A 24193-nucleotide genomic window follows, 5' to 3' on the forward strand; every position below is an offset into this window, starting at 1 on the left:
AGGACTTTATCACACGAAGGAGATTGGGAGTTTATCCCGTGAACACCCTGGAAAAATCGCATAATTACACAAAACAATTTCAAACGACGTCACACAAAACTCGCCCTTAAAGTGGTTACAAAGAAGCATTAACGCACATCTTTTTTACTTTCGCAATTTCAGCAACAATGCATTCCCGATATCACTTTATTCCCCCCTTTCATGGGGTTTTCTTGGCAAGATTTGTTTAGAGGGGGTTTACCTTTGCATTCATTCCTATGATGCTGTGTGGTGCCCAAGGTCACCCAGTGGGTTTCCATGGCCTTGCAGGAATCAAACCCTGGTCTCCAGAGTCCTAGTCCAACACTTTGCTACATTGGCACCTGCTGAATAATAGCCATTACTTACACACACACACACACATATAGAGAGAGTTGCCCTCCAAGTCCATGCACTTGAAATCGACGAACTTGACCATCTGTGGAGGGGCAACCAGCCATTGATGTGAATGGGGTGTGCTCCTGCAGTGCGCGCCCTATGCTTGCGTGCAGGAGCGCGCCCCTTTCATTTCAATGAGGCTTGATTTTTTAAAATATATATACTGTACAGTATATACCCACACATATGCGCACATACAGTGGGCCCTTGGTATCCACTGGGGTTTGGTTCCAGGACCCCTGTGTATAACAAAATCCATAGATGCTCAGTTCTCATTAAATACAATGGCATAGCAAAATAGAGAGCCCTCCCTCCAGTCCATCTGCCTTGTTCCAGGCCTCAGAGGGAGAGAAGAACCACTGGGCCTCATCCTCTTCCCCACCACCATTCCCTTCTCCTTTTGTGGCGTGTCTTTTAGATTGTAAGCCTGAGGGCAGGGAACCGTCTTATTAAAATTTTGTAGAGTAAAATCTACTTCCTCAGATGCATTTGTTGGAGTGGAAGCCAGGGACAGACATGTGCTATTGGGGTCCTTTTTTGTCGTTATTATTATTATGGATTCATGTTAATTATTGTGATTTTATGATTGTTACTCGCCTCGATCCTTTGGGGAGAGGCTGGCTATAAATATTATTATTATTATTATTAACATTTATTTATAGAGCGCTGCAAAGTTTGCAATGCGCTTTACACAGCAATGGTCAAATAAAATATAAGGGGGGAAAAAGAATAAAAACCTCCCAAGCGGCGTACAATCTAAAACGACAACATTACATGATTAAAATATCTCTTAAATAATAGTATATAATGAAACAAATGATAAAGAAACAAAACTCTGGGTATGGAAATGAAGTGGCAAGCCCAGTTCTGACGATGGTTGGTTGTGAACAAAAGCATTGAGAGGTAGCCTTTCGTGTGTGGAGGAGATGGGACTAGGGTTCGAATCCTGGCTCAGTCATGGAAAGCCCATGTGAGAGAGAGAGAGAGAGAGAGAGACCTTGGGCAAGTCACACTCTCTCAGCCTCAGAGAGGGGAGGGAGAAAAAAGCAAAAGCACTAGCAAACCCCCTCTAAAAAGAACTCTTACAAAAAATAATAATAATAAATAACAACATGACTGGGCCACCGTAAGTCACAAATGACTTGAAGGCACACAACAACAACAACAACAACAACAACAACAGCAACCTCTCCATCCACCCCAATTGGGCAGCTGCATCTTGCAGCCACTTCCTGGCCCACGCACTGAGCGCAAGAGGGAAAGCCTACGTGGAATGCTGAAGCAGCCAAGCCAACGTTCCACACCCAGTTGTCCGGGGCTTTTTCTGCTGCACGCCGATTGGCTCAGGCGGGAAGGGGAAGGGCGGCGAGAGCCAATAAGCGGCGCGCGCTCTCTCTCTCTCTCTCTCTCTCTCTCTCTCTCTCGAGTCTCTGATCCCGGAAGAGTGGTCGCGCGCGCGCGCGCTGGAGGTCCTTAGTTTGCAGCAGCCGCAGCAGCCCCATCCTCCCTGCAGACGAGCTCCAAGGTGGGGGCGGAGGTAGGTGGTTTGCAAGCTCTCTGCTTGCTTGCTTCTCAGGAGGATGCAGTGACACCCCCAAATCCACCAGACAGGGCTATCTTTATGGGGCCACCCAAAATGCACCAAACACATCATGCACCAAATACATCAGCATGCATTTGTATTTGCACCAGATTTGTTGCTGTGTGCCTTCAAGGCGTATCTGACTTATGGCCAGCCCTAAGGCAACCCTATCCTGGGGTTGTCTTGGAAAGATTTGTTCGGGGGTGTGGGGTGGGGGTTTGCCACTGCATTTCCCCTGAGGCTGAGAGAGTGAGACTTGCAAGATTATAGTCTCGGGCAGGGGTCCCCACCAAACTGTGCCCTTTAAGGGACTTTTGGACTTCAGCTCCCAGAAGCCTCAGCCATGTTGGCCAATAATAATAATAATAATAATTTTACCCCACTTCTCCATCACAATCAAGGCGGCTTACAAAGCAATAAAAACAATATAAAATACAATATATATGATAAAACATCAATTAACCCCCCTTGATTATTTATCAACATCCTGATAAATAATAATAATGTATTTATATCCCAGCAGGTTACAATACATTTCAATAAAACACAGAAATATAGAAAATACACACAATACAAATAGTATGGGATTCTGTGAGCTGACGTCCAAAAACCCTTAAAGGGCACAATTGGCCCCATAAGTACTGGACAGGGTTATTGTTGTTGCTGCTGCTGTGCGCCTTCCAAGTCGCTTCTGACTTACTGTCGCAGTGTCATGAGGTATTCTTGGGGTATCATGGGGTTTTCTGAGCAAGATATGTCCAGAGGGGGGGTTGCCATTGCCATCCTCTGAGGCTGAGAGAGTGTGACTTGGACAAGGCCACCCAGTGGGCTTACAAGGATTCAAACCCTGGTCTCCAGAGTCCTAGTCCAGTGCTCAAACTACTGCACCACAGAGGCTCCCAAATACGTTATACAGTCACTCCTCCTTATCCACGGATTTTTTTATCCAGGGATTCAAGAATCCATACCTTGAAAATATCTTTTAAAAGTATAAATTCCAGATAGCAAACCTTGATTTTTCCATTTTGTATTAGAGGCACCATTTTCTTTTTCCATTATATTTAATGGGACTTGAGCATCCACGGATTTTGTTATCGCCAATGGTCCTGGAACCAAACACCAGCAGATACCAAGGGCCCACTGTACCAAATGCATCATGCAAGTTTTTGAAGCTGCACTGGTTACTTCATCAGGCAATGATGTTAAAAAAAACATACAGAAGAGAAAAACATTAGAATACGACCCCTAGAATTCAAAGTCATAGCTGTGTTCGTCTGGAAACTCTGTATGCAAAGGTGCTGGAAGATCCCTTTGTATAAAATGACGATGGCCTGTTACAGACAGCCAAAATAAAGCTGCTTCGAGTCACAGTGGAGGTATGGTGTTTCAATGATGCATGCGTCCTAAGAGTCCAGAAGTCGCACCAAAGCCACGCTCCAGCCCTAAGGACTGGAGCATGGCTTTGGTGTGGCTTCTGGACTCTTGCATCATTGAAACACCATACCTCCACTGTGACTCGAAGCAGCTTTATTTTGGCTGTCTGTAACAGGCCGATGTTAGTCTCAGGTTTGCATTTTGTCAAGGTGTTGGTGTGATGTTTTGTTGAGGGATCTTTTCTATGCATGCAGGCCCTCTTCCTCCTGGCCATGTTCACAGAACAACACAACAGCACCTCCTTGAGAAAAAGCAGGCCTGTGACTAACATCATGATTCTCTATATATTTTTTCTCCTGTGTCATTTTTTAAATACTTGTTTGATGAAGAAGCCAGCAGAGCTTCAAAAACTTGCAACATGCAAATTATAGGCTTTTGGGGCTATGTGTCCATGTTTAGAAGTGTTTATTCCTGACATTTCGCCAGCATTTGTGAGTGGCATCTTCAGAGAATGCTGGCATGAAAGAGAGTGAGGTATACAGTATATACTGTTGGTTGAAGGGAAGGGATACATGTTAATCTGTGTATTGTTCTGTTGTTGAATGGCAAGGCCTCAGGGTGTCTATTTAATTAATGATCCATTGTCAGCTGGGAAAACCCCTCACCTTGGGTGGTTTTCATCTGCATTTGCTGGGACCTCAGATGAACCTCACAGACTCCTTTGTAGGCAGAGTGCATAGAGTCCTCAGGGAGTTTTTATATTGTTGAGATATTACCTATTTCTCCCACCATCTTCCCTTTTGGATGTAGCTGCCCCTTGCTACAATCTATTCAATCGCTAGTAGTTTTAACTTTGTTTTATTTCTTACAGAAATGGACCTTGAAGCAGTTACAAAGTACTCGAAACTCCATGCCAAACCTGCAAGGCTTTCCCTTCAGTATGGGACAGCCGGCTTCCGGACCAAGGCGGAAAACCTCGATCATACCATGTTTCGCATGGGCTTGCTGGCTGTGTTGAGGTCCAAACAGACCAAATCCACCATTGGTGTTATGGTCACAGCCTCTCACAATCCCGAAGTAAGAGAAATTAGTATTTTGTTGAGGGAGAAAAGGGAGGGGATGCAGATGAGGAGCGGCCATGTGGGAACACTATTGCTCCAATGTAGTGTGTAAAGTTCCTGAAACGACCCCACTGTGTTGATGAATCTTTGCAAAGAGGGAGAATATAATTTCTCTAAGCTATCTGAACAGATTTTATATTTAGTGAAACAAATGCACATAAGTTTAGGTTTCATTGAACACAGTAAACATTTTAGACCAAAGGTTGGTCTCTTTTTGGAGACTTAAAGATTGTGTGGCCATCTTTCAAGGATGCTTTAGCTCTGGATTCTTGCACTGGAAGGGTGTTAAATTAGATGGTCACTTCCAACTTTGGATGTATGAGTTTGTCAACTCCCATTGATTTCAGTAGGATTCAAGAGCACCTAATATTTTCATTTGGCATGTTTTTCATTTCCTAAATCAGGAATGGGCAGAATGTAGATCAGGATCTATTGGTTAGACTTCTGAATAATTATAGCAGATCTCCAAGGTTTTCTGACTATCAGGAATTTAATGTTTGTTATTTCAAGTCATTTATGACTTATGGCAACCCTAGGACCCTATCATGGAGTTGTCTTGGGAAGATTTGTTCAGAGGAGGTTTGCCATTGCCTTTCCCTGAGGCAGAAGGTATGTGACTTGCCCAGGTCACCCAGTGGGTTTCATGACTGAGCTGGGAATCTAACCCTGGTCTTCAGAGTAGTAGTCCAACGCTCAAACCACTACGCCATGCTTGCTCAATGAGCAAGGAAAAAAACAACCTCTGTGCTGTGGCTTACCATTTGCTAATTGCTTATCTTTCAGCCTCAGTTTTCTTCCTCTGCATGCTAAGATTATTAGTTGTCTGCGTTTGGCCAGGTATTCATTAGAATCCCTGATCCCTCGTAACTCCCATTTAGATCTGTCTGTGTTCATATGGTTCATGGAGAGCAGTATACAATTGATTCTGATCCTTGAGAACCACTGTTTTATATCAGGCTCTGGTTGCTAACTCTTGGTGTTCTAGTTGAGAAAAAAAAACCAGCACCTGACATCTGTCCAGCCTTACCCTGGGTATGCTACTTTCTGTATTTCAGCACAATTCTATATACATTTACTCAGAGATATGTCTAGTTGAGTTTATTGGGTTTACTTGCAAGGAAAAATATTCATAAGATTGCTATTTTGAACACACTTCAGGATGGCGAAAAGTATCCTTATTCTTCTTGACATCCAGTTGCATTCAGAATCTGCTGTTCATGGAAGGAAATGTTCTTGCAGTCTACAGAAAACTCCATGGGGGGAAAGGTGTTTCCACTTGTTCTCAAGATTTTCCCTTGAAGCAACCCACTCCACTAAAAATGTGTAGCATTTTGGGAGTTTTTTTGGAGAGGCTGCTGTGGGGCAGGGAAATCAACTCCTAAACCATATTTTGACACACACAAACCCAGCTTCAGTTATCTTTTGAACCATGCTTTCTGTGGGCTACACTACCTTTCTGTTCTAGCCTTTCCTGTCATATCATTCCTTCCTGCTTTCCTGCCCTGCTTAAATCTTCATGGAGAAAGTTAGGCTTATTACTTAGTGAATACATCCAGACCTCTCATTTTGATTTTTTTTCTTGTTCCAAGGAAGACAATGGTGTGAAGCTGATTGATCCTCTGGGTGAAATGTTGGCAGCTGCATGGGAAGAACATGCCACACGCTTGGCCAATGCAGAAGAGGAGGAGTTGCAGCGTGTGCTGACTGACATCTGCCGCAAGGAAGCAGTAGACCTCCTGGGCAACGCATTTGTTGTTATCGGCAGGGACACTAGGTAAAGCAACACAACTGATACACCTCTTGAGAAGCAACAGACAACATCAGAACTTGCAAGAATTGCTTTTAACTATAGCTTCCAGATACCTTCCCTGATTTCTGGGAATTGTTCAAAAAAGTATCTGTTCCAGACTCTGGACAATGTTCCCGTTTACTAGTACTTCTTAACGGCACAAGAATTGTTATGGAAGATCTATGTACATCTTCCTACATACTTCCTGTAGAGAATAATTGAGTTGGAAAGTATCTCAAAGGTCTTTAAACCCAACCTGCTGGCTTTGAGCAGAAAGTGCTATACTATAGCACACTTCAAAGGTGGGCATTTAGCTTCTACCTAAAATCTATGAGTGAATTGCACTGTTGGAACAGTTCTTGTACCATAAAATTTCTTCCTGATACGTATTCCGAATCCTCTTTTCTTGTAATTTGAATCTCTTGGTAAGATGAACTCATTTGTTTCTTCCTTTAAAGCCACAGAAAATAATTTTTCTCAAAGAGGTGGAGTTTATCATACTGGGAGAAAAGACGGATGCTCCCGTTAATATTGCATGATTTGGCAAAGATTATCACACAACATTGCACGCTGTCACTGTCCTGTGAATAAAAAGAAATTATAGCGCTGCTTTTTATTCACAAAAAAAAGGTCACTATAATTCCTCTTTATTCATGGGATAATTGCAGGATATTTGCGGCGTCGCACAATGTTGTGTGATACTCTATGCCAAATCGCGCAATATTGATGGAGCATCCTGCTATATTCCCGTCTTATCCCAGTGTGATAAACTGCTGTGATAGCTCTTCTGAGACTGGCTGTTGCGTTGTCTCTTTGTTATTTCTTCAGAAGGGTGGATAAGCCTGGCTCCTTTGCCTTTTCTGTATAGGTCTTGGTCTAGTTTGTGACTTGGGGATGTGTGATGCACTTTTACTAGAATGCAAGTAAGCTCATCTGGGCCTGGTCAGTATCAAGATGGGAGATGACTTGGGAATTCCTTGCCACTCACTGAGTTCCATGATGGAAAAAAGTCTGTTAAAATATATAGTCCACTCACGTGGACAGCAAGCCCAGGGGGAGAATATGGTGAGCACATGCGAACGCCACACACAGGAGCACACTGCCATTAGAATCAATGGGACTTGAGGCTCCATGTTTTTTCACACATGCGGGGGATCCGGAACGGAGCAAGGTTGTTTTTAGCTGCTCCAGAGACTAGGGAATGGAACAATAGATTCAAACTTCAGGAAAGGAGATTCCATCTGAACACTAGGAAGAAGTTCTTGACTGTAAGAGCTGTTCAACAGTGGAACACATTCCCTCTGAGTGTGATGGAGTCTCCTTCTGTGGAGGTTTTTAAACAGGCTGGATGGCCATCTGTCAGGGGTGCTTTGATTGTGTCTTTCTGCATGGGGGGGGGGTTGGACTGGATGGCCCCTTTGGTCTTCCAACTCTATGATTCTATAAATTGGACACTTCAAGCTTTGATATCAGGGTTTTTAGTTTTTAATTGTTGTTTTTTTGCTTTGATATTGTGTTTTTAATATGTTATACTGTTTAATACTGTCTTAAGGGGGGAGGGATAAAGTGTTTTTAATTGTTATATTTTATATTTTACTGTTGTCAACCGCCCGGATTGGTTTGCCATAGGGCAGTATACAAATTATTATTATTATTATTATTATTATTATTGATACGGGAGGTTTTTATTTATGTTGGGTGTGACATGCATGGCTTCTTCAGTTGTTCATAGTGACCCAGTACTTTTCTAGCTCCTTGGCTACTGTGATATTTTCCCCTCTATAGAAGTAGATTTAACCACTGCCCTGATGGTGCAGTGGTTAAAAATGCCTGTACTGCAGCCATTCACTCAAAACCACAAGGTTGCGAGTTCAAGACCAGCAAAAGGGCCCAAGCTCGACTCAGGCTTGCATCCTTCCGAGGTCGCTAAAATGAGTACCCAGACTGTTGGCGGCAAATTAGCTTACTTGCTAATTAGCTTACTTGCTGTTCACCGCTATGATCTTTGGAATAGCGGTATATAAATAAAACAAATTATTATTATTATTATTATTATTATTATTTCATTGGGCTTGCTTTATCAGGCTGAGGATTGTGTTCTGTGTGATGTTATCATCTGTTGCTATTCACTTGTCAACAAGTAATTTAAGTCAACTTGTGTGTGATATTTGTATCACGCTTCCAACATATGTCTCTTTACTTCTTTGTTTGCATCCAGACCTAGCAGCAAGAAGCTTTCACAGTCAGTAACTGATGGTGTGTCTGTCCTTGGAGGTCAATACCATGGTATGCCTTTTCCTCTTTTCATACAATGTTTTCTCTTCCAAACATTGATAAAGTTTCATTCTAGCCTATAGCTATAGTCTAAAGCTCTTGCTTGAAATTAAGTGAGGAGAAACCATAGTTCCATGAAAGAATGCATTCTTTCCAGTGAAAGACTGGGTCAGAGTCTCTAGGATTTCAGGCAAATCATTGTTAATTAGGGATAGGAATCATGCAACCTTCCAGATTTTATTGGACTGTAGCTCCCAGCATCCCTCACCATTAGTTATACTGGATGGGGCTGATAGGATTTCCATCTTACAGCATGTGTCACGCTTCACCATTCTTAGTCCAGTGTAGAAAATGCTAGACTAGATGGACCAATTTTCTGTTTAGGTGTAAGGTAGCATTTTGCTTTGAAAGCATATGTTTTCATTCACTTTTTCCTGTCTTCTTCAGTTTCTGTGGTCAAATAGCATTGTTTCTTAACTGGTGTGATTTCTTTTTTTAAACTAGACTATGGGTTAGTAACAACACCGCAACTACACTACATGGTCTGCTGTCGAAACACTCATGGCAACTATGGGATTGCGACAGTGGAAGGCTACTATGAAAAGCTCTCCAATGCTTTTGTGGAGCTTACAAAACAGGTAAAGGAATTCTTGTTCTTGAACATTCTGATTCACATTTTTAAGGCTCTTTACTTAGAAGTTTTTAGAGGAGTGCCTCTCCACATGGAAACCTCCCATGAAGAAACAACAGCAATCTTTTTGTGTGCCGACGCTCTGGAATGGTGGACAAGCTGCAAAGCCTCTATAGTAAAGAAGGCACATGTTAGGGAAGCTACACCATGGACAAGTCTCTATAGTAGAGAATGCACATCTTAGTGAAGTTTTACTCCTTTTAGGATATGAGCAAAATGAGATATATCTTGGAGATGGGATCCAAGTCTAAACATGAAATTCATTCATTTTTCATATACACTTTATACACATAGCCTGAATGTAATTTTATACACAATGTTTTTAATAATCTTGTGCATGAAAGTATTGACTGAATGATGAAAAGGCAGGATGAAAATCCAATTTATAAATATTGTTGCTATTGTTGTTGGAACAAAAATATGAGACTAATTATTGTTAGTAACTTAGAATATTTATATCCCAACTTTCTGCCTAATGGTGGGCTCCTGAGGCAACTGACATTGAATGAAAATGAATGGATGACAGTATGACAATCAGGGACCTTTATGATCAGACATAGCTTTAATGATGGAGCTCTGTCATCATAGATACATCTGCTGGTACCACCCCCCAAAACCTCTCTCTTAAGACAGCTGCACCCCAACTGAAGGGTTTCCAAGATGATGAAGATTGGAGAACTGGGGAATGATTTTCCTGGCCATGGGGTGCATTGAGATTGGCATCTGGAGAGACTCCGGGGGGGGGGGGAGGGAGAAGACCATTGCTGAAGCTGTTTATTTCATTGCACCCCACCCCTGAGAGAATACTGCAGTCATCGCTTCCCACTGCCCTGATACACTTCATTTTGGAAACCCTTTGGCTGGAGTGCTGTCTGGACTTAAGAGGTCATGTTCAGTCATTAATGAATTCCAAAAGTTGGGAGATTATAAGTCTAGGTTATGATCCCATAAGTACTGGACAGCATTGTTGTTGTTGTTGTTGTGTGCCTTCAGATCGTTTCTGATTTATTGTCTCCCATGGGGTCATAATATCATGGGGTATTTTGGTGGTGTCATGGGATATTCTTAGCAACACTCAAACCACTACATCACACTATAAGATTGCTTTAAAACACAATGGTCACTTCTGAAAACTGTTGATGGGATGATGATGGAAAATACATGGTGTTTCCATGGTAGACATCATTGTTGAACTGCACTGGGATGATTTTGTCTTTAAAAAATTCAGTTTGGTGCAACTCGCTTTTTCATTTTTCTCCATTGAGTGTTCTTTCTTTGTTTGTTTTGGCTGTCCTTCCAAACACATGTGTTGCTTGTGAAAAGATGGTAGAACTTTTTAAAAATGCTTTTCAAAGAACCAACTTTTGCTTCACTTTTAAAACAGGCTATGAGCCAAAGAGATGGGCATATATCCTTGAAGGTTGATTGTGCAAATGGCATTGGTGCTCTGAAACTCAAAGAAATGGGACACTACTTCCCTGCGTGCCTCATGGTGCACATAGACAACGATGGGACCAGAGGGAAACTCAATCATTTGTGTGGAGCTGATTTTGTAAAAGTTCATCAGAAGCCTCCTGTAGGTATGTAGAAAGAAGTGGATTATCATTTTTACATGATTCTTTCAAAACAAAGACAGAAATTAAGTTGTTGTTGTTATTGTTGTGTGCCTCCAAGTCATTTTTGGCTTATGGCAAGTTTCTTCAGAGGGGGTTTGCCATTGCCATCCTCTGAGGCTGAGAGAGTGTGAGTTGCCCAAAGTCATTCAGTGGGTTTTTATGCTCATGTGGGGATTTGAACCCTGGTCTCCAGGGTCATTGCACCATGCTGGCTCTTTGTTCATGGGAAACCAGATATAAAGGGAAACACTATCATACTGTGACATTTTTAATTCAAAAGACCTTTCTTTCTTCCCTCCAATATATTCAGTCTTAGAAGATGAGAATCTCTCTCGACACTAGGGGGCACAGTAGTTCTCAGCCTCATTGGATGGCTTCCCAGTTCTTCTAGTAAGATTCCAGTTGGGGATAAAGTCCACCTTTGGCAGATATGAGCTCATTTCCTTCAGTGGTGGAGTCTGTTGCAGCACAAAAATAGAATAAAATAAAATTCTTGTGACACTTCGAAGATTAAGTTTTATTTGGTGTTTCGTTTCCTGGACCGTAGTAAAACACTTCACTGGATGCCTTGCTTGGCAGATTATTAAACACATACTGGGTGAACTTTTAATCCTTCTGACCTAGTGATTATAATCACCTCGCTACCCAAGCATGTATATTGGCTGTGCAGATGGAGTGGGGGGAAATTTTCAACGGGAAGTTACTTTGTGTTTGGATTTGCAGGTCTGGGGTGTGTGTTTTTGCTTTTGGGTGGTTTGGTGATTATGGAACCTGTATCTCTGTGTGTGTGTGTGTGTGTGTGTGTGTGTGTGTGTGTGTGTGTGTAATCTTTATTTAATCATCAGTATAAAACCACATACAATGCTACCTAATAAACAAACCTAAGAGCTATTCAATATAATATAAGGAACCTATTTTAAGGGAACCTAGTTTAAATTTTCCCAAATTTTGAATTGGGGTGGAGTGGAATCTGGGGTTTATTTAGTGTAGGTCTGGCCAAGCTTTTGGGGTTACTCGCAGCCTGCACGATTGTAACTGCTAATGAGTCAATGTGAACATACCTGAACAGTTGGAGCGTCTGATTTAACTCATGGATCTGGTTGAATAGCTCACAGTCCCTGACTGCTTAGATCAGGTGAAATTTCTTGGTACCACAAAACTTTACAGAAAATACACTTTTCTGTTTTATTAATTTTCTTTTTTTGACATAAATGTAACTTCCAAGCCACAACTAACTGAAATCTTATTGGTTGCATTGGGTCTACATTAGATAATATTAACAATAAATTTACAGCCATTTCCTGAGCAGAGGTTTGTCCTAGATAATATAGAAGAGAATGAGGAGTCATATTGGAAATAACTAGAGAGAGTAAAAGTAAATTTAAATGGTTCTGTAGAAAACATGACAGATTCATGCTGTGTAGTTAATATATGAGAGCCAGTGTCGCTTAGTGGTTTGAGTATTGGACTGCAACTCTGGAGACCAGTGTTTGATTCCCTGCTTGGCCATGGAAAACTATTGGGTGACCTTGGGTGAGTCACACACTCTCAGCCCCAGAAAATCCCATGATAAGTTTGCCTTAGGGTTGTTATAAGTCAGAAATGACTTGAAGGCACAGAACAAGTTAACATATCCTGTTTACTTTTACTCTCTCTAGTTATTTCCAATACGACTCCTCATTCTCTTCTATATTATCTAGTACAAATCTCTGCTCGGGAAATGGTTGTAAGGTTATTGTGACCCAATGCAACCAATAAGACTTCAGTTAGTTGTGGCTTGTAAGTTCCATTTATGTCATTCGGTCCACTCTAGATTTGGACTAACATTGGATTTAACCCTGTCTTGAGATACCTCATATTCAAAATGCTGGTCATAAACTCACTCCCTATGAAATTAATGTTTGATCTACATGATAAAATGTTTTGAAATATTAGTGGGAAAATTAAAATTGATTATTTGCTTTGCCTGGAAGCTGGCTAAAACGGAAAACTCATTTCTAGCAATATATCATCCTCTATTCAAACTGTAGGTTTGTCTGAAAGGAATGGATATATTTTTGCCATGGAACAAGTTGTGTTTTCCCACTGCTGTTTTTTAGTTTTAGTTTTTGTTTTTTTTAAAGGACTTGAAATGAAGCCTGGTGAGAGATGCTGCTCCTTTGATGGGGATGCTGACCGAATAGTTTACTACTATACTGATGTTGCTGGCCATTTTCACCTTCTGGATGGTGACAAAATAGCAACCCTAATCAGCACTTTCCTTAAAGAACTTCTGGTCAAGGTATTTAAATTCCTTAGGATCAGGAAGTTGCTGTCTTTCACAGTGTGGTTAAACATTGGCTAGAATCCGGGTTGTGTTCGTGCAGTGGTCAGTTATGTTAACATACTGCATTTTTACCTATGCTGTGTAGTGTCTCAAAGAAGGGAAGGCTGATTCATTGTGATGATCATATGGCAAAGATGGCTGCTGATGTCTCCAAGGTTGACTTTCCAAGGAGAGCCCCCTGGAAAGGCTGGCTTGCAAAATTGCCTGGGCTGCCGTCTTTGCTGCGATTAATAAGTGGTTGACAGGGCTGTAAATCCTTGCTTCACATGCAAAATGAAATAATTATGGTACTTTTCTCCCTGCTGGGCAAGATTGCAATATTTTATTATTTATTTATTTATTCATTTATTTATTTGTTTGTTTGTTTATTTATTTATTGCATATGGATGGGTTTTTGCACTCTCACTTTAATTTTGGAAAAAAACCCTTTATTTTTCAAAAATACATAATTTTTTTTATACAAAGTAAAAAAAGTACCTTGAGGTTTTTTGGTGTGGAAACACAAGGCTTTTTGCAATCAGTTATGGCATCTGTACAGTTATGATCAATTTTTAAAAAACATCAGAAGAGAAAGAAAGCTAAGCAAGCACTAAAACCAAAAAGTTGCTTAAGGACAAATTAATTTAAGTAGCTGCAAAAAATTAATAATCTTTAAGCTTTGTGGAATCAACATGATAATAATAGGGCAAACCACAGTTGATGGCACTTGGTAGCAGAAGGTATGTTCTCACTGACTGCAAATAAAGAAATTTATTACTATTTTCAAATTTCAAGATGTATATTATCTAAAGATGTGAGTGTTTTGAGAGCTTAAGTGCAATGCATTTTCTGTCCCATTGTGAAATGTGGTGCATTTGTAACTGAAACATATAAATTTTGACAGCAGATCTTTTGAGTGCATGCGGTGGATTGCAGTGTGGGGTATAGACATATGTCTGATTGTGAAAATGACATTTCTCTGTTCCTTCAGGCTGGGCAAACACTAACATTTGCAGTAGTACAAACAGCCTACGCCAATGGGAGCTCTACGTGTTATTTGGAAGAAACCATGAAGGTATTAAATTAGCTGTAACATCTTTGAGCAGAAAAGTCAGTTAAAAATAACCCAAACCTTATTGTTAAGCCCTGCTCAAAATTACTAGGATGAGATATACGTACTGTGCAAATGAATCTTTTAGTAAGCAAGCCTTGTAGTCGGGTGTCCTAGCAAATACTCTTTCCCTCCCATAGTAATTCATTTGTTAAAATCATGATGGATTCTGGCCCTCATAGTCAGAACCCTGGACCCCATGGATATTGATGCTCCAAAGTAACCAACCTGTATGTACTGTAATCTCTTTTTGGATGCATTTTACTTTGTATTACTGTGCTATGGTCACATGTTTTATGGCCAAGTGTGAGAGAACCAGGTTTGTTGTGAGTGAGACAGCTAGTCTTTTGTCACTGTCCCTTAGGAAAGGTGGAGTCTCAAACATTTAACATCCTGTATAGACCATTTTGGAACCTGCTGTTTTGTAGTACAGTACTATCCCTTTTCCACAGGGGCTATGTTCCTAGACTTACTGCAGTTTGTGAAAATTATGGGTGATGGAAAACCCTATATTTTTGGGGAAAGGTAACCGTAAAGTCACGCTGGGGGAACTTCAGATCCCTAGAGAGGTGGTCTATCTAGATATATGGAGGTCATCTAGCATGACTCTATGGACATGGTAAACGAAACTGCAGTTACTGGACCTGTGCATATGGGGGTCATACTTTCTGTGGATAGGTGTTTTGCCAGGTGATACAGAGCAGCTGTCCAATACCATTTGCAAAATCCACAGTATTGAAATGGCTGCTACAAAAACACACATCAAGGCAGAGTTTAGAAAAAGTCCCTTTTTGATGACAACTTCCAGAATTCCACAGCTTGTATCTCATCCCAAAAAGGAACTGTTTCAAGGCTTCAGCTACCAGGGGAGTTTTCTTGCTTGACTATGTCACCAAGAACAATGGAAACTTTTCTGTTGTTTTCTTAGATATCTTTCTAGAATTTTGGATTGTGTCTCTTGGGGCAGCAGTCACACTACTTTAAGTTGTGCATTCTTTGTCCCAGTAAATCCTCCCCATTAGGGGAAAAAAAAACTTCCCTACATGGAATAATTACAGTTGATCTTGGTCCTGGGCTCCTTGCTCTCAGTATTGATGCTGGGTTCTGGGGGCAAAACTGTAGACTCCACCCTTAGACTGTGTGTGTGTGGTTTTCCTGTCCTAGGTGCCTGTCCACTGTGCCAAAACAGGAGTGAAACACTTGCATCACAAAGCTCAAGAGTTTGACATTGGAGTTTATTTTGAAGCAAATGGTCATGGCACAGTAAGTGTTTGTTCTAAATATTTTTAACTGTCTCACCAGAAGGATTCTAGGGAGGTGTGACAGAGTATGAATAAGGATATACAGATTGAATCTCCTTTATCCAAAATTCCAAAATCTGAAATACTCAGAAATCCAAAATTGTCTGCCTGGGTGGCTGAGATGGTGACACCTTTGCTTTCTGATGGTTCGTTGTAGAGAAACGGTGTTTCATGCACAAAAATATTAAAAATATTTTGCATAACATTACCTTTGGCTATGTTTATAAGGTGTATAAATTACCATATATACGCAACTATAGGTTGACCTCATGTATAAGTCAAGTGCAAATTTAGAGGCCAAAATGATGGATTTTGATATGAGCCATGGACAGGTCAAGTGTAAAACTTGGAGGCCCCATCAGTGTGTGTATGTGAGCAGCAAGAGGGAAGCAGCAATCAGTATGAGACTTCAGTGTTTCAGCCTTCAGTCCTGAGACAGTGAAGTGTGCGAGTGGGAGAGAAACAAACAGCAATCAAATCAATTGGTGAGGACTATCTGCTTGGCTCAGGATGGAAAGAAACTACATGGGGAAATCTGAAAGAGTTGTTATCACATTACCATCCCAACCTGTAAATAAATCAATCTAGGATTTTGGGGTCAATTTTGGGGCATACATTTTTAGACTTATAGATATATACGTTATGTGAATTACATTATTTAGACTTGGGTCTTATCTCCAAGATATCTATTATGCATATGCATATATTCCAAAATCGAAAAAACTCCAAAATCCAAAACACTTCTGGTCTGAAGCATTTCAGATAAGGGAGGCTCAATTTGTTATTATGAAAACTGAGCCTATGATATCTCACTTTCTGTCTTCCTCTTCATGCCCAAACTTGAAGATGCAAGAATAAAACAAAGAAGATTAAATAAACAATGCTCACATTGACTTACATCTGGTGTCATGCTGGGGCATGCCCATAAGTCTGGTGGAACTCCCCTTCTTTTCTGTTTGTAGTCCTCTGTACTTCTCAGAACCTGTCTCCTCATGATTTCTCACATCAACGAAGCTGGTTTGAGGGTGCTGTAGATGAAAAGAAGATGTGGTCACTCCTTCCATCTTCTACTGGCCAATCTGCTAAATCCTGGCTTTTGTACATTATTTTTCTCTGCCTCCACCCTGCCAGTATGAACTTTACCAATTATTTCTGCTTTTCTCTCTTGTACAGTATTAAGGTGTGTTTTTCTGTATCAGATTTATCAGTTCCTCTGGTCATTCTGTGTCAATGACTTTCAGATAATGACTTTGAGATTTTGACTTAATTTGTTGGCTCATCCAATAAGTCAAATTGTAAGTTGGAGTGAACAGATAAGTGGATTCTGCTGCACTTGGGAATAAGCAAATGTGGCACCTTTAGTAGATGAAAAGAAGTGTCTTTGGGTAAGATTCAAGGGTAAAATTTCATAGAAATACAGTGCTGTTTTTTCAGAATCAGGATAGATCTGGGTATTAGATTCTAGGAACAGATTCTGAGCAGTTTGTAGCCTCCTGCATTACCCTCTGTCCTGGCCTGTACAGCCAATGTTGAGGGATGATGAGAACTGTAGTCCAACAGCATCTGGAAGGCTGCATATTTTTCTATTCTTTCACTAATTCTTACTAGAGATTTCTGTAGTGGCTGAATGGAAAGGAAGCCAAAACATTTGGAGTTCGGATTCAGTGGCATTGTTTTATGGCATAGAAGGGCAACTGCACCAGATTTTCAATTCTGCCTCCATCATCTCTGATGACCTGCACAAGCATGTTTTTGTGAAACTGGAGGTAACTTGTCACTTCTAGTTTTGCATTTGGTTCTGTCTGCTCAGGACCATTTTTTGTGAGGATTAGGAGGTTGTGGGGGCAGAATGAAGCAAAACTACTGCATTTTCAGAGCCTTGGGCTGTTGGGGGGCATTTTAGGACAAAAATTACACCATGTGTTCCTTTTAAAGAAAAATTCCCCATTCCTGGGCACTTTGGGGATATCTCAAGGAATCTGGGAGAGTGTAGTAAAGGAGGGTGGGAGCCACAAGGGTCCTGCAGGCTGCAACCCCTCCTCCCCCATCGCTAGTTTGGAGATAGGATCTTTTACTTCTCATGAGATATAAATAAAATCTACTGTTTCCCTTGTTTCTGTACCCTGTGTAACTTCATTTCAATTTAATGCCATTACTGGTTGATGGAAGGAGTGGGAAGCATGTGTACCTCCAGATGCTGTTGGACTCCAAGATCCAGCATTCCTCACCAGTGGGTATCCTGGTTAGAGCTGCTGCCCCCCCCCCCCCCTTACTTAATTGTGATGTCGTTCTTTAATGGGTTCAATTTGGGCATTTTGTATGTTTGTTTGGAGCAGCAGTCCTGAGTTTCTCTAGCAACCTCAGACCTCCTATCTATGAAGCACCTCCTTTTGGGACAGATGTTACATGATGGTGCTACTATTTCCATTTTGTTCCTTCTGTGCACTGTGTATGTTTATTTTTTCCTCCAGGTGTTGTTCAGTAAAGCTGCAGAACAAAAGATAAGATACCAGGCAAAAGAGGAGAAAGACAACCGAAAAAGAGAAGCTGCAAAGATGCTTGAAAACACAATTGACTTGATAAATCAGGTAAGAATTGCAGTGTAGAATCAAACATTTAAGGTTGCAGTTGAACAACATCTGGAGGGCTGTACAGTTCCCACCTGTTAGATTAGACAGATACTCATGGCTAACTTGAGTCCCATTTCTTTCAGTGGGTCTCCTCCAAGCATGACTAAGGATAGTTTCTGGCAAGTTGTTCTGAACTGAGGAACTGCACCCTCTCCATTGGCCTTTCAAACCTGCTGGCAAGGGTTAGGGTTCTTCCTGGGCATCATTTCAAGTGGGTTTTGGGCAGGAGAAAGTCCTCTCATGTTACTACAACATTGGATTTAGATTTGGATCGGGTACTTCTCGGGTAGTTAATGAATTGGAATCACCTGCAGCATGCATGAGGTATAATCGTACTGTTGTTTGCAGCACAGTATGCTGCCTTCCTGGACCCTCCAGCCTTTCTTAGAAGGGTTATTTGAGGCAGGCAGGCAGTGTGTGTGTGTGTGTGTGTGTGTGTGTTGGCTCTGGCAGACAAATGGGAGACCATCAGGCAGAGTGATGCAAGCAGAATTCCAGTGGAGATGCGAGTTTTGTTGAATGGCTTCTTGATCTTTTGTAAAGTGAATGGTAGTGGTGGTAGAGATGAAGTATTTAGACAGTCTCAAGAGCCTGGTTTTAATTATCAGTCTTCCCAATTCCCTTTGCTGTTTGCACTTAAGGTTTGACTAGGACTTCATAAAGGAAGTATTAGGCAGATTTCTGTATGACCATTTCATACTACGTAACACTGTAACAACATTACTATATAGTGGTTTCCAGCCAGACCTCTGGCCCCCTGCAAAACTCCACTTACTGGTAAACAATCACTGGTATTAACGGAGGTGCATTCCCTTGATCGAGAAGTGACTCCCTGACATTCCCATACCCTCCCGTGAGCAATCTCTGGCATGACAAGAAGAAGAATGACCTCTCTCACAATAGGAGGTGGGAATGTCAGGCAGCTGCTTCTCGATCATCAGGGGAATGTACCCCCATCGATCCCAAAGGCTGTTTCCCAGTAAATGCAATTTGGGGTCTTTCACAATCCCTACTTAGCCCCTAAACTAGAGGCTACGAGACTAGAGAGACTTTGAATATGGAGTGGTTACAAATTCATAAGTGTAGGTTAATATTCGTAACTGCCACCAGGATTCTGGCCATTTTCTGTTTTGTTTTGTTCCTACATTTTGGAGATTTCCTAGGACAGAGTACAGTATAGAGAGTTTTGTGTCAAGTCATGGTGCTGAAGGACTGTTGGCTCTGCCTTTTGACTTCAGTAAAATCTCATTGGTGCCAGGAGCTTCTCTGCCAACCTTCTGTGTTAATTTGTTGTTCACGCCTCCATCAGATAATTCTGTCCTATTCCTTCAGAGAGAGAAAAGCAGACATTTTCAGGGTTTGCTGTAGAAATCTTAAGGTTCCAAAGCAGGAGAAGACAAAGTCAGTGTTGGGTGAGAGTGTGACAACATTCCATAATGAAAAACTGAGTGATCAAAAGGAGCTACTTTTCAAAACAAGCAAATACTTTTGAGTAGGTTTTTATTCTTGGAGGTTTTCAGTATGAGCAAAATTGGCTCCCCTAATTCAAGGCTTTAGAAGTACAACAAAAGTTGGATTTAATTAGCTGGTGATTCCTTTTGTCTTGGTGAATAAATTGAGGAAAGTGTCAAGGCCATATGGGAAATTAATTACATTGAAAACAAAAATTATCCAAATTGAAACAAGAGACAAGACTGAAGAGATATCCTAACATATTGAGGAGTTATTATTCTAATTCCAGATATACTGTATTGTGAATTGGTGAACTGAGGGAATAATACTGTACAGGCATAAAAGTGTTTTTATATAGAAATAAGCTCTTGTGTTGAAGAGAAGAATCTGGTGCTCAGCTATGCATGTGTGTGTGAATTTCTCTTGCCAGTTTGTTTTATCAAGATGTACTTGACAACTTCTCTGAGTTCTACAAGTACATCTACAAATCTACAGCGCTATATAAATAAAGAATAATAATAATAAGTTAAATCTTGAAAAGTTTGCATCCTGTTTCTACTTAAGAGAACCTCTCTCACATGACACTTCCAGCTCCTTTGGAGCAAAGAAATGGTGAAGAAAGTGGGTTTGGCCTGCAGGCTTACCTCACTCTTGGAATTGGTTTCTGCTGGAAACAAATTGTCAAATATAAATGAAACAATGCCATTGCATAGCCTAAACAGCTGCTCCTAGTGAGCTTCTCTCACTAGACAAAACATTTTGGCTTCATTGAATTGATGGATGTCATTATTATTATTTTTGAAGACAGCATTTAAATGATGTTTGGTACAATAATAAATTGTATTTTTTAAAGGTTGTATGCCGCTTTGATTGTGGTAACAAAAAGCGGGATGTAAATTGAAGTTTTATTTGTTTTTTAAACATGTCTCTGCTTTCATATTGAACTGGCTTAGACACTGACCATCTTCATTATTTGATTGGCCGAAAGGTGGATTTAGGGCAATGTTCAGGTTTTGATTTTTGTTTGCAAAGCTAGCAAACTATGTCCATGGTATATTTGAAACAAGCCAGATCCAGAGCATTATACCAAATGGTAATGTTATTTTGTTTCAGCAAAACATAGCCACGATAATTCATAGCTGGGTGTTCAAATGTAATACCAAATTGAGGTAAACACAAATGGACATAGCAGCTTCTAAAATCCTTGGTCCCGCTGAAGGAACAGAGCACATGGGGAAGTGTAGAATGGTTCCTTATTCATGCTATGATAAGCCATGATTATCTGGCTGTCTTATTCTTTGTATACACCCAGACTTTTTTCTACGCAAACCAGAAGGGATAGTAGGCCTACAGATTGAACACTTGCAACAATAAAATTTTAAATTCCCAAATTTAGGAATCAATGCTGTCAGCTGACATGAAATTTGCTTCTGCCAGCTGGGATTTCTTCCCATTTTCTCTTTTCTGTATGTCTTAGACGGTTGGTGATGCCATTTCAGATATGCTGTTGATTGAAGCCATTTTGGTTTTGAAGAACCTCACAGTAGCACAGTGGGATGGCATGTACACGGATCTTCCTAATCGGCAACTCAAAGTTAAGGTAAGTGAGAAGCCCACACCAGACAGAAATGCCACATGTGACCCACTAGCATGGTTGCTCTCCTGTTTGTATGTGGGCATAATGCAGTAATTGAGACATCAAGGCATGTGGTTATCGTCTGTTGCAAAGCGATGGAAGGATGGAATCCATTCTGGAACTTTGGGAGCCTGGATCTTGTGTTCAATGCATCCTTAAGTTTTCAGTTGAAGTATGAACTTCAGTTGAAGCAATTTAAGTATGAACTATTCTAGTATGGGGCTTATAATAGAAATTGTGATCTGGAGATCTGGGAGTTTGTGAAAACAGTCAGGAGAATAACACAACATGACCCAGTAGCTGAAGCAATGAACACCAAGAAAATAGGTCTAGGATCATGACACAGAGGGCATAGGACATGGCCATTGATAACATAAACAGATAGGGAGGGAAATCTGGCACAAGTGATAACCTAACAGGGTACTCCCCTGGGAGCAAGTCCTATTGAATGCTTAATTAGCACTGTATCAGATTGCAGTGTTAGCATTTTACAGAGTGCTGCCCCCAAATTAGGAATAAACGTTTTAATCTTTGTTCTTTCCTTTTGAATGCTGTAAAAACAGTGGAATATTTTAAGAGGCAGAGCCTATAGGTTTAGTTAGAGCTTCAACAGGCCATCCTGTGTGGTTTTTATTTGCTTGGACTTATAGGTTGCTGATAGACGAGTAATTGACACGACAGATGCTGAAAGGCGAGCAGTGACACCTCCAGGACTGCAAAAGAAAATTGATGACCTTGTCAACAAGTTTCAGTTGGCTCGAGCCTTCGTTCGCCCGTCTGGAACGGAAGATGTAGTCAGAGTCTACGCTGAAGCAGACACACAGGTCAGAGCGCAAGTAATTCATAGCCTTACCAACAATGTACATGGGAAGAATGTTGTTGAGTTCATATTATACATTATGTTACAGCCAGCATTTAAGGTGGTTTTATCACCTTCCCACTTCTCACTGAGTTTATACAGGAAAGGTCTCAGTAGTTTAGATAGTTTGGCCAGCAACCTGCATCTCACTGTGAACCATAAGGCTCTGGCTGCATATTTCCACTGGACTTCCTCTTGTGTCTCCACTACTCTGATGTGATACTTTAGCATCTTGTTACAGGGAGAAACTTCGGTGATCCTCAAATGAAAGAGAGGGAGAAGTGTGCTAAAAAAATTAAATCTCTATATAGTCAGTTTTACCAATCTCCTTTTCTTCTTGACTTTCAGAATATACCTGTGGGTAGACATGACTGCTGAAATTCTGTATCATCTTTTACTTAGTATAACTTTACGTATATTTAGCTAAGTAGAGGTCCTAAGAAACTGTTAGTGAGTTGAGAATATGCATATTGGGACACCAGCAAGAGTGGGTGATGCAAATTGGGGCATTAAGTGCATTAGGCACTTTGCTGGCTCTGCTATGTAGTGACATAACAGCAGCCCTCTACTGCATATAGATGTTACAAAATGGACCAATTCTAATTCTTGCATACCTAATAAGCCTGCTGAGATGTAATTCCCATACAGGATTGCAGCTGTTATTTAAATACACTTTTTGCATGTAATTTTTTTCCTAATAAATACAGGTTGCAGCTGCATGGTGACTGATATGTGTGGAAGCGGAGTTTAGATAATGCATACAGTAATTTCCTTTAGATAATACATAATAGGGAAAATGGCTCCTTCTGAAGTTGCGTTTGGAGGAAACCTTTCCTTATGAGTAATTATTTTGACTTGCTTTGTTAGACAGAAGGAATGGCATTAGTGTAAATTATATACTACTCTTATCTACCACTCTTTAACCAGTGACCACCCTTTAACCAATGAAGTAGATCTTACATTAAAATGAAATATTCACTGTAGGCTTTTATCTAGAGTTTCTGGGTACCAACCGACCACAGCATTCTTTTCACTTTGAAGCCTTTTAGGATTCCTAAGATGTGGCATATTAAACAGCAGTTCTTAAAAACAAGATTATCACTGATTCCAGACTTGTCTTCTCATTTCTAGGAGAATGCAGATAACCTTGCTCATGAAGTCAGCCTGGCTGTCTACCATTTAGCTGGGGGTGTTGGAGAACCACCAAAGGCTGTAACGTCATGATGTGCGCATTGTCAAGTCGAACCTTAAATTGTCCATTCTGGCCTTTTTATTACTTCACATTTCCTATGTTAAATCTTTTCTAGTTGAAACTCTAAGATTAAATTTTGATTAATAAAAATGAAGCTATATTACAAATAGGTTGCTGCTGTCATTTATGTAACAACATTCAATTACTGTTACCTTTAACTCTAAATGTCAGATTTAAAGTGTAATGGATAATCATTATCACCTTAAAAGAACTTTACAACAAGAGCTTAATAGTTTGTCAGAGCAGTCTTCCTCTTCAAGAAAGAATGGCGATTATCAGATGGGGAGAAAATTGGGAGTGGGGAAGCATACTCCCAGCAAAGTGCTGAAGATTTTCAGACGTTGCGCTTATCGAGGCCTTAACCCATGAAGAACCAGTTCCAGTAACAAACCATTCATGTGACTTCCCTGTGGTTTGTTCCTGGAGCATTGCTGGTTCTTTATGGGTTAAGTCCTAGATAAGCACAGTGTGTCTCAAAATCCTCAGCACGATTGTGCTACTTTGCCAGGAGTATTTCTTTTACTCCCAACTTTTCCCGTCTGATAATCTTGAATGTGCCTGTTTATGCCCTTTTCTAATTTTTATAAAGTTAGCTCCTCTCTCAAGTTGAAGCAATCCTTAAGATTACAGTGGTGTTTCACAGCAATCTGTTTTCCTTCTCCCTCTAGCAGTAAACCAGTGTGATAAGTTATGTTGCTTTCCTTCGCTGGTCAGATGTGTTCCGCAGCACAACTAATCTGTATTATGGGAAAAGAGGGCACGCAACAGAGTGGTATTAAAAAA

The 24193-nt window shown here is 40.7% G+C and overlaps 1 protein-coding gene across 1 annotated transcript; it reads left to right on the forward strand.

Annotated features, from left to right (window-relative positions):
• Positions 1-1886: 1886 nt before the first annotated feature.
• On the forward strand, positions 1887-23503 carry LOC149311342 (phosphoacetylglucosamine mutase-like). Its single transcript, XM_089528556.1, has 13 exons — positions 1887-1954; positions 4245-4450; positions 6084-6268; positions 8502-8569; positions 9062-9195; positions 10633-10828; positions 12988-13145; positions 14161-14244; positions 15445-15543; positions 18053-18169; positions 21141-21263; positions 21950-22123; positions 23290-23503. The coding sequence occupies exons 2-13, from the start codon at positions 4247-4249 to the stop codon at positions 23380-23382; spliced, it is 1635 nt and encodes a 544-aa protein (XP_089384682.1). The 5' UTR covers positions 1887-1954; positions 4245-4246; the 3' UTR covers positions 23383-23503.
• The last annotated feature ends 690 nt before the right edge of the window (positions 23504-24193 follow it).

This window comes from Sceloporus occidentalis, unplaced genomic scaffold, assembly GCF_023333645.1.
Source record: "Sceloporus occidentalis isolate IW3139 unplaced genomic scaffold, rSceOcc1.0.p SCAF_6, whole genome shotgun sequence".
Lineage (NCBI taxonomy): Eukaryota > Metazoa > Chordata > Lepidosauria > Squamata > Phrynosomatidae > Sceloporus > Sceloporus occidentalis.

Bases quoted from the DNA above. Each gene is read 5' to 3' on its own strand.
- LOC149311342 (XM_089528556.1), top strand. From the start codon at position 4,247: ATGGACCTTGAAGCAGTTACAAAGTACTCGAAACTCCATGCCAAACCT. The intron at 8,570-9,061 runs GTATGCCTTTTC...TTTTTAAACTAG, and splicing joins CCTTGGAGGTCAATACCATG to ACTATGGGTTAGTAACAACA. The intron at 18,170-21,140 runs GTAAGAATTGCA...TGTATGTCTTAG, and splicing joins CAATTGACTTGATAAATCAG to ACGGTTGGTGATGCCATTTC.